Genomic DNA, 11,127 nt, shown 5'->3' with positions numbered 1-11,127 from the left:
GGGGAGGAAGCAGTGATATAATAGACACCACTGCCAATGTTCACCAGTATCCACACCAACCTCCCTCTCTATTTCCAAGGTAGGTGAACATCATACAGAAGTCTAAAAAAAATTTTTAAATCGATTTTGTTCTTTTTGGCATCAAGGGTTATCTCTTCCAAATATTTATCAGTGTTGATCCTCAAAGAATAAATCATCTACAAGCTCTGATATGAACCCTAAGCCAAAGAAAAATGTACCGGGGAAGTAATTCTTCAAGGTGCAGTCACTAAGTGGGAGGAAGAGCTCTCCTGGGTAACTAAATGCTTGGCTTTCAACGCCCAGCTTTTCGCAGCACACACTTTGCAACATGCCTGCCCTGAAAAGGGTTAAAAAAAAAAAACTATCGGGTGGACTGAGAAGCCATTCTTCCCAGGGTACACTCATTTGGGGCTCTGTGCGCGCGCCGCCCCTCCGCGCCCCCGCCCCTCCTCCCGCAGCCACTACTCCTCCAAGGACCCCCAGGCCACCTGCTTCTTCTAAGGAAAAGGGGCTGCTCCGAGCACTATCGTAGCGCGCGGGCGGCGCCCCGCAGGGGAGGAAGGAGAGGTGTCCCCGGGAAGCGTGCTTTGTCGCGAGGGTCGCGCGGCCGCCCGCAGCGGCCCCAGAGGCCTGAGAGGTTTCGTCCCGCGCGTCGCTCGGGTCTCCCCTGCGAAGGACCAGAGCCCCCCAGGGCCCGGGTTCTTTCCGCGGGCCGCTCGGCGCCTGCCCGGGTGCCGGGACCGACTGCCGGCGTCGTCCGAGCCCCACCCCGCCCACCCAGCCGAGCGAACGGCGCGGCGTGGGGAACCTTCTCCATCCCGCCTCCGACCGGCGCCGCACCTGTTCTGCCCAGTCCGCCGCCCCCCCGCCCCCGCTCCGGGCCGGAACGCGAGGCTGTCCTCCTCGCTGGCCTAGGAGATCCCGAGCCAGCCGGCGGGCGCCTAACGGAGAGGGGGGAGGTCTGCCCTTGGGCGCTTGTCTCTCGGCTGCGCCCAGCCCCGCTTGCCCGCGGCGCCCCTACCCCGGCGCGCCCCGCAGCAGGGGCTGCGTCCCGGGGGCCCAGCCCTCCCGCGCCGGGCCGTACCTTGTGTGGCGCCCGCAGCAGCCGGTGGACCCCGGCCAGCTGGGTACCGAGCGCGAGGTCCTCGCGGAACGTGAACAGCGGCGGCCGGCTGGGCTCGGGGAAGTTGGTGCTGTTGAAAGGGTCCGTATCGTCCAAGAACTGCACCCGGCAAGCCAGCGTGGCCATGATGCATCCCTGCCCCGGGGGGGCGCGGGCCCCGGGATATGCGGGGCCGCGGACCGGGACGCCGGGGTCACCGCGAGCAGTGGAGGCCGCGGCCGCAGCTCGCAGGCTCGCGGGCTCACAGGCTCCGGCCGCTGGGGGCGGGGCGGGGGCGGGGCCGGCGGGCCCCCTCCTTCCTCTCGCTCTCCGGCTCCTCCCCTCCGGCGTCCCCCTTGTGCCCGCCCGGCTGCAACCGAGACCCACGCGACCCGCCGCGTGGAACAGGAAAGGGAGGATGGCTCGTGCAGTATCCGCTGCCTTGCCCCAAGTCCGCTGGCGGCGGCGGCGGGGCGGAGAACCCCCCGACCCCCGGCGGGCAGACCCCAGCAGCGCGGACACCGCCTGGGCCGCCGGCTGCACTGCGCCCCGAGACCGAGGGAGCCCCGGCCGAGCTGCACCCCTCGGGGCTCGGGGAACCGGGGTATGGGGGCGGGGCGGGGGCATAGCCGTCCCCTGGCTTCTTATCCATCTGGGAGAGGGCTTAACTGTTTCCAGATGAAGGCGGCGGCGGCCGGGCTCCCGCTGCCTGGACTCGGAAAACCCCAGCTGGGCTCCAGGAGGCGAGGAAGCCGGCCCCCGGCAAGCAAGCGGGGTGGTGGCAGGCACCTGGAGCCCTGGCGAGGGTTCCGGGGGAGATTTCCCTTGGGGAGAAGGAAACTATACAAAGGAGGAGGGTGAACCGGCGAACCCTGGTAGCTGTTCCTAAGAGACAAGCCCGGGGGCGCCAGGCGGGAGGCCTGGGGAACTACGAGGCTCCGCTCCGACACCCCAGCGCCAGGCCTGACGCCCTGGTTGACCCTCGGCGTGACTGCGGCCTCTTAGCCAGTTAGGTCTCCGAAAGCCCTAAACGGAGCTAGTGGGGCCGCGGGGGGCGCTTCCGGCGAGGTCACCGAATTGCACGGAGCCGGCAGAGAGCTAGGGACCCGCTGGCAACCGAGGGACTTGCAGGGAAGGTTTGCAGCCTGCCCGCCTTGGCCTGCCTGAGCCTCGAGACTCCTGGCTGCTCAAGGGTGACCCCCTTCGTTTCCAATAAGAACTCCCAGTTTTCTCCATTACCAGGCTGTGGCCAAGGTCGCGGTTCTCCCTGTATCTTAAGTAGGTCTTATGGAATATACCCAATCGCTCTCACATCCGCGTCTTCACAAGACGGCTCTAGAACATGTCTCTCTCCTTTTCTTCTGGCTTCAAGGCAAGAAACACTCGTCCCAGACTTAGCCTCTTCACCCGCACCTTTAACCGTCTCCCTCTATGGAACCTCCCAGTCACTCGGTGAGGCTTACGCCTGTTCTTAAAATAACAATGACCCATGACACCTGCTCATTCCAGCAGAACTTCTAGTTCTCCTTGCATTTGCTAATCAACTCTGCATGAGTCCTTTAGGCCGGCCAGTACGCCAACTTCACCATCAGCTCTTGGCCAGAACACTAAACCTGAAAATCCCATTCCTTTGACCCCCACTTCCTACCCTCCCATTTTCATCACCACGTTCGCCACTCCTCAATGAGAGCCGTCCAGTCTTTCTGGCCACCCCATTTCTCATCTCTGTCCCAACATGAATGCCACCCCATCAGCTCAGAGGCCTCCTTACTGTACCGCTTTCCAGGCCTCACCTGTCAGTCCCTAGGTTGCTCCCTCCCCATCCGCCAAGTGCCTGCTGGCAGCAGTCACTCTCAATGACCTATACACCCCAGGTTCCTCAGCACTGCTCAGTGTGGCCTCCCACTCCTCTCAGGCTGCCACAAACTTCTGCCACTTTCCTCTACCTACAGATTATTCAGTAAAGAAAATCAGGTCTCCAGTGTGAAGTCCTCGCCTTCCAGCACTCCCTCCTCTCCATCTTCCATCTCCAGCCTACACCTCCTCCATCTCAGAAGATGGCCGAAGCCCTGAGATCCCCGCACTTAGAAGAGCCCCACACTGGTTTCACACTCTGCTGTTGCTGTCTTAAAATTCTTAATGATTTAGGGCTTCCCCGGTGGCGCAGTGGTTGAGAGTCCGCCTGCCGATGCAGGGGACACGGGTTCGTGCCCCGGTCCGGGAGGATCCCACATGCCTCGGAGCGGCTGGGCCCGTGAGCTGTGGCCGCTGAGCCTGCACGTCCGGAGCCTGTGCTCTGCAACGGGAGAGGCCACAACGGTGAGAGGCCCGCATACCGCAAGAAAAAAAAAAAATTCTTAAATGATTTAACAAGAGGACCCGAATTTTCATTGTGCACTGGGATCCACAAGTCATGTAGCTGGTCCTGATGAGAATAAATACTCAAGTGTTTTCCGTCTTAAAAGCTACATCTTTATGAAGCTTGCCTCTCAGTAGCTTATCTCTTCTTCACTTCCTGACCAGCTTCTGAACGAAAGAGCTTTATTCATTTCTCAGCATCCTCACCACCTCTTTGCATCTCACCACCTGGCGGGCAGCCCTCCCTGCTGTTCTGAGATCATCAATGCCATCCTAATTGCCTTGTCTGGCGAACACCTCAGCTCTGCTACCCACCTTCTCGGCGGCATCTGTCACTATGGACCACTCCTTTCCCAAACTCTCTTCCTCTCAGCTTCATTAGTTCTACCCACTCTGGGTTACCTTCTCCCTCTTTGGCAGCTTCTTCTCAGTCCCTCTGGGCTCTGTTCTCCTCTTAAGAATAGAGCATCACAACTACAGTTACTGTTAATACATCTCTCTGCTCCCACTAAACTGAAAGCTCCTCTAGGGCAGGGAACATGTGGTATTCAACCCTAAACCCCCCCCCCCCCGCCACGCTCAGTGCCTGGCAGAGTGCCTAGCACAGAAAAGGACACAATAAATGTCTGATGAATGAGTGAACATCAGAGTCAACTTGCGTCCTGGATCTTGCTGTTGGTCACTATGACCTGTCACTGAATCAGCTTTTGAAATACTTCTCAACTCTCCCCCTGTCTAGCCCTCACTTCCTATGCTAGGCTTCTAATGAGTCTCTCTTCCCCAGTCTTGCAACCTGCATTTGATCTTCTACTGGTTTCCCCAGAACCAGTGATCATTCTTAAATGTGCATTAGATGTGTCATATCTTAGGGTAAAATCCTTACATGCCAAACCCCTTCGCATCACCCACAAGACCATCTAAGATCTGCCCCACTTTTAGGCTCCAGGCTCACCTCTGGTCAGTCCCCACTTCACATCCTGGCCACGTTGAACTTGTTACCCTTTCCCAGACATGCTGAGATTTTTCATGGTGAGCTTCTCAACCTGAAATGCTTTTATTGGTACCTATCTAGTTGGCCAGATGAATCCATTTATCCTCCAATGCACATTTCTAAGATCAGCTCTTCTAGAGAGCCATCTCCAACTTCACCCCAGACAAGAACGGTCTCTCTTTCCTCTGTGGTCTCAGATTACTTTCTACATGTCGCTATTGTAGCTCTTTTCATGTTGCACTGAAAATACTTGCTTACCCATATGCCTACTCTACCAAACCATAAGACTTTTAGGATTGGAATTTGTCTTATTCAATTTTAGTTTTAAAACTTCAAATAGTGACTGGCACCTAAAATGAAACCTTTTAAAAATTTAATCATATAGGTCATCCTCAACTCTTTTGAGGATTTCAGCCCCGACAACTCCCTTGAAACTGCTCCTAGCAATAAATTTTTCCTCTGATTAACAGCCAAATTTTTTCTCAACGCATTTTTTGAAATCATTCTGTTTTAGTAATGTAATGCTTTCTCTTAGTTTAAAAGGTTAAGAGTAATAAAAAGTTATAACAAAAACTATCAGCCCCTGTTTTACAATCGCCACCCACATCCCACCCCACTTCCCAGAGGCACTCACTTCTAAATAATAAGGACACTGCTCTACTTTGATCAAGGAATTTTAGAGAATACACTGACTTTCTTACCTGCTAAAATTACAGACCACTTCCCCATGATTATGTTACTATTGTTCACTTTTATGTCAAGTAGTGCACATGATTACATGGCCTTTCTAGTACAACTTTCTGGTTTTTTCTGAAGTTAATATTTGCCTCATTTTTTTTTTCAGTTGCTTATTTTTTTCTTGAGCAGCTGGTTAGATTTCATATCCTGCAACAGCTCTGAAAACTTCTCTTTTAATAATGTCAAATAATTTCTCAATGCTATATTTTCCCCCTCAGACATCCCTCCCAGAATCATTCCTCTGGCAGTCCTCCATCCTCCTGCTCTGATTTGGAATGTGGCTCCCTCAGCCCTATCCTACTCGAAATTTCCTTGTCATCTCTCGTGTGGGAACCCCTGGTTCCCAGGTCACATGTCATATTGTTTTTTGGTTTACACTCTCAATTTCTGTAAATACATAGCCTAGTAGCTTCCTGAGAAAACATAAGTTTTTGAGAAATTTTATGTCTGAAAGTATTTTTATTCTCTATCCTCACTCTTGCCTTGGTGTGGTTGTTTTGTTAGCAAAGATGGCCACATCCCTTCCTACCCCTTTTCCCCCCACCATTTTGCAATATGACTTTGCCACTTTTCCCATCAAAAGACAGGGTCTTTTTCCCCACGGCTCGAATGGGGATGGCTGTGTGACTTGCCTTGATAGAATATGTTGGAGGTGGAATCGTGTGGCTTCTGAAACTAGGCCTCAAGAATCCTTACAGCATCTGCTCTCACCTTCTCGGCATATGAACTTGAAACTACCATGTGAAGAAGCCAGGTCCTAGGAAAAGTGGTAAGACTGGGACTGGGAATGTGGTTACCTGTGTTATGTAGCGAGAAAACAATTGCCCACAGTAATGTGGAAGATAGAAGGTGTATCTAAGGAACTTGCAGACTTGACTAAGGCGATCTCTCCTCCTCCATCCAGTAAGTTAGACCTGGCTTTTTCCCATTGGCAGTCTTAGGGTAGCATGCTAAGAGTTCAACAGCAAAACCTGCAGGGTCTCTTGAACCTTGAGCTCAGAGTTTATGCTGTGTCACATTTGCCACTGTTTTTTTTAACCAAAGTAAGTCAAGGCCAGCCTAGATTCAGAGAGCAGGGAAATAGAGTCCACTCCCTGGTGGGAGGAGAAGCAAAGTCACATTGCAAAAAGGCATCACTACCCACATATGAGTGACTCTTGCAGTCATCTCTGCAACACATAATTCTAGGTTGAAAATGATTTTCACTCAATTTTGAGGCATTGCTTCATTACTGCCATTGAGAAGATGTGTGGTCTGGTGATTACCTACTTTGTATATGTAACATTTTATTTTCCCTCTCTCTGGAATATTTTGAACCTTTTCATTATTCCCAATATATTGAAATTGCATCATAAATTACCCTGGAGGGAGTTCATTTTCATTCATCATAGTGAGACTCCATTGCTATTTCTAGCCTAGGGATCCTGTTCTTTGATTTGTGGGAATGTACTTGTATCATGTCTTTGATAACTTCCTCTCCACAGTTTTCTCTGCTTTGCTTTTTCTGGAACTCCTATTATTTGGATATTGGACACTAAAGAGACCTTCTAATTTTCTTAACTTTCCCACCCTGTTCATCTCTTTGATTATTTTGTTCCAATTTTTGTGAGATTTTTCTCAGCTATAGGTTCCTTCTCTTTTACTGAATTTTTAATTTTTTTACTTTTTTTTTTTTTTGGCTGCATAACACGGCATGTGGGATCTAAGTTCCCCAAGCAGGGATGGAACCCGCACCCACTGCACTGAAAGCGCAGAGTCTTAACCACTGGACCACCAGGGAAGTCCTCTGAATTTTTAATTTCAGTATTCACGTTTTTAATTTTCAAGAACTTTTTTCTTGTTCTCTGATTTTCCATGTTATTCTTGTTTTCAGGATTTCCCTGATATTATTGATCACATTTTCTCTAAAGTTTTCATTTCGTTGTACTGTTTCTATGTTCTCTGAGAGTCTTTTTCCCTCCTCTTTCCTTCAGCCTTTTTCTTTTATAGTAGAATTTATCCTCAAATTCCTGTGATCCTTGGCTGTTAGTTCATATTAAAAACTGATTGGGGGCTTCCCTGGTGGCGCAGTAGTTGAGAGTCCGCCTGCCGATGCAGGGGACACGGGTTCGTGCCCCGGTCCGGGAGGATCCCACATTCTGCGGAGCGGCTGGGCCCATGAGCCATGGCCACTGAGCCTGCGCGTCCGGAGCCTGTGCTCCGCAACAGGAGAGGCCACAACAGTGAGAGGCCCGCGTACAGAAAACAAAAAACTGATTGGAAGCTTTGAGGTATAACAGAGGCACTTTGCCTGGTGGGCTTCACTGCAGACAAGCTGGTGGACAGATGGCTTCTTCCATGAGTATCTTCAGGTCCTCTCTCTGGGGTAATTTACTTTATCCAGGAAAGTTATTATCAGTACTTCTCTTAGTGCAGAGCAAGAGGGGCCCCTGCCTTAGGCTCCATGCATTAGAGAGCCTCACTCTGCCCACCCTTCCCTAAAGGGCAAGGAGTCCATAGGTCCAAGTGTTCATGCCCACCTGGCACCCAAGCTGCTGTCTCTTGAGACTGGTCTCCAGGTACCTGGAACAACAGAGCCCTCTGCCCAAATGACCTTGAACATATTTCCAATGCTTATGTGTGCCTCTTCCCTGGGTGATCCCCTTAAGGGGATCCCCTGCTGCTTCCTGGCCTAAGAAGAGGCTATGGAGTGGTTGTTTGCAATGCGGTATGGGCAGAGTTTGGACGTGCAGGATCTGGTGGCCACACTTCTGGAGTTCATGTCTCAGGGGTGGGAGGAGAAAGGGTACAGGCTATGACGGCAACCAGGGGCTGGGCCAACTCTCCTCATGCCATCCTTTTCCTGTGTGGAGTGCCAGGGAGTCAGAATTCTAAATTCAGATCTGTCCTTCCAAGTCGTTATGAAGGTATATTTGTCAACGTAGGAAGAGCACATTTTACTTAACATTTTGTTTGATTTATGAATTTTAAATATATTTAGATGTATGCATATGGGCCTCCATTTGAACTTTTGCCTTGGGCCACACATATGTTGGGAGGGGACCTCGTTAGCCTCACTGGAACTGGGTGGGGGGGAGGGGTGGGATCACTCCATCCACTCTGCTGTTTCACTTACCCTCCCCCATCTCCCACTGCCAGGCACACTCCTACCTTCTCCAAATCCTGAAGCCACTCTGGCTCATTTCTTCAGACTACGCCCGCTGCCTCCTTGGAGCTAACAAGTTGCCTGCCACAAAAAAAATGGGCTAAACCAAGGAAGAAATGGAGTGTATTTTTCTTACAATACATCCAGGACCCCCAGTCCAGGGAACCTGAAATGCCTGGTGCAGCATGCTATTGAAACACTACAGTTATAAGTCAGTACATTTCTACTGGAAAACATTATAACAATACCTAGCAATACCCTCATAGCTATTATCCTGGAATCCCACTCATGTTCCTAGGAAATCACTTGAAAGAAGCAAAAATAAACGAATAAGTAAATATATAAATAGCCATGTTCAAAAAGTTAATTGCATCCTTACTTATAAAATTTAAAACTAGAAACTTATATGTGTGTCCATAGGGGTATGTTTTTAATTACTTATAATACATAAATACAACCATGCATTCATTTAACATACCCATCAAGATCTCAGGTCTCAGTCCCAACTGGAGCAAGCAGTGTCCAGCATAAGTCACTATTTCAGAGTGATGACAAAAAAAATTACTTTCTACCCACAGGTGGGAGAGAAAAGACCAGGACAGGTCTTCATGTGGCTGTTTACCTTAGAAAGTGAATAAAATGTGGTTTATTCTGTAAACTTCAAAAGAACAAAGTAATCCTTGAGGGGTTGAGTGGTGCTTAGTTGCACCAGGAAAGAAGAGCAGCCAGAAAACCAAGCAAAGGTGAAGTCATTGCAAAAGTAACAAAGCTCAGCTCAGGGCCGCTCACTTGAACAGATGTCTTCCAAAGCCCCGTCTTTTCTCATGCAAGTGAAGGTTAGCTTCTGTGCCCAATTTTTATTTGTATCCTTTTCCTTCAAGATGACTTTAAAACTGTAGGAACTTCGGGACCACAAGACCTGTATCTGTTGCTGACAGAAGGTACCATATATTAAAAAGATGGGGAGGGAGGGAGGGAGAGAGAGAGACAGGGATAGAACTGCCAATTCAAAGCAGCATTCTTTAAAATCCTAAGAAAAATAGGGAACCTCAAAAAAATTGTTGATGCAATATAGGTTCAAAGTTCATCTGACCAAGAAACAATTCATGAACCAACTTTTTTTAAGAACAAACTTTTTAAAGGACTCTACCATCAGCATAGACATTTTTCTCAGAGCTGGTCCATTAAGAAAGGCAGGCAGGGAGTCAGAAGTGCCGTAATGTTTGCCTTCCTTCTGTTTTGGATTTGCTGACCCAATCTGAACAATTTTTCAGCTTCTTGAAGGAACAAAATCTGCACTTACCTAATATTGCCACCAGGTGGCAGACGTGGCTTACTCAGGCATAATTATTTTGCGGCACTGTGCTAAATACAAAATGTCCCATTTAATTCTCAAAACAATTTTATGAGGAAAGTACTGTGGTTTTTCTCACTTTTCAAATGAGGCTTAGAGATGTTCAATAACTTGCTCACATGGGATGATGCTTGCCATGATTTTAATTTGGGGATCTGCAAAGTGAGATACATAGAAGTTAATTCTGTCAGCACCCCGCCCCACCAAAAAAAGAATTGGAAAAAAAACAGGCTGAAAGTGTCTGTCAGCTGGAGCCTAGGTTCCTTTCTGCTTCCAGTTACACCCTGAACTCTCCTTGCAGTGAGATGAGCCTCAGCCTTTCTCGGAGAAATCAGGCACTCCAAACACTGCCCATCCAGTGAAGCCTTCATCCACTGTCAGGGTCCCCGGCAGGCCACTTGCATCAATCAGAACACTCCTCAAGAGCCCGCCGGCATTCAGTTCTAGCAGTGTTTCTCTGGATCCACTGGATCCCTGCAGTCTGTGCTCTCCTCGGCTGTTTACTGGCTAGATAAAGGAACCTGAGAAAGATGGGGAACATTTGGCCCCAATGGCTTCTTCTAATCAGGGCAGGGTCGATCTAAAGAGCAAATACTACTCACTGCAGCTGGCCTTGCAGTGCTTAACTTCTCTCACCACAGCTAGAAGTTTGGGACACAGTCCTAAATGGTATTTTCACCTCTTCCCTTGCTGAAGACCCTGGAGGTCAGAGATATTTGTGGGTGGAAGTGGACCAGGCAGCATTAGCTTGGACAGCTTTCTGTCACTGAGAAAAGATGGCACTGCACTGAGCATCTTTGCAGGGCTTTCCCCTCCTCTCCCCAGGGCCAACCTCTTCACTCCTAGATGTGCCCTTGCCCCCTGGACCTCCATCAAATCACCATGGTCTGGTGATTGCCTGATAGGAGCCACCAAGCACACTGAATACAGAAACTGTGGCTTTTCGTTTTCTCAAGACCACCATCCAGTATGATGGGAGGCACACAGTACCCACCACAGATTTTGAACAATGTTTATTTTCATAGTGTTTTTTTTTTCTCTCTCTCTCTCCTTTTTTTTTTTTTTTTTTTGCGGTACGCGGGCCTCTCACTGTTGTGGCCTCTCCCGTTGCGGAGCACAGGCTCCGGACGCGCAGGCTCAGCGGCCACGGCTCACGGGCCCAGCCGCTCTGCAGCATGTGGGATCTTCCCGGGCCAGGGCACGAACCCATGTCCCGTGCATCAGCAGGCGGACTCTCAACCACTGCGCCACCAGGGAAGCCCGTCATAGTGTTTTTACTTGTATCAAAAGCAAAGCAGGGCTTCCCTGGTGGCACAGTGGTTGAGAGTCCGCCTGCCAATGCAGGGGACGTGGGTTCGTCGCGGAGCGGTTGGGCCCGTGAGCCATGGCCGCTGAGCCTGCGCGTCCGGAGCCTATGC

The 11,127-nt window shown here is 50.3% G+C and overlaps 1 protein-coding gene across 1 annotated transcript in view; it reads right to left on the bottom strand.

The window, feature by feature from the left end:
- Nucleotides 1–1,395, bottom strand: part of FHOD3 (formin homology 2 domain containing 3) — a 517,118-nt gene extending 515,723 nt beyond the window's left edge. Inside the window, 1 exon segment of the mRNA XM_007455216.1 lies at nt 1,106–1,395. Coding sequence (XP_007455278.1) covers nt 1,106–1,270 — 165 coding nt within the window. The 5' untranslated portion in view covers nt 1,271–1,395.
- Between the last annotated feature and the right edge of the window lie 9,732 nt (nt 1,396–11,127).

This window comes from Lipotes vexillifer, unplaced genomic scaffold (genome assembly GCF_000442215.2).
Source record: "Lipotes vexillifer unplaced genomic scaffold, Lipotes_vexillifer_v1.1 scaffold90, whole genome shotgun sequence".
NCBI classification, from domain to species: domain Eukaryota; kingdom Metazoa; phylum Chordata; class Mammalia; order Artiodactyla; family Lipotidae; genus Lipotes; species Lipotes vexillifer.
This window is presented reverse-complemented; position numbering and strand designations above follow the sequence as displayed.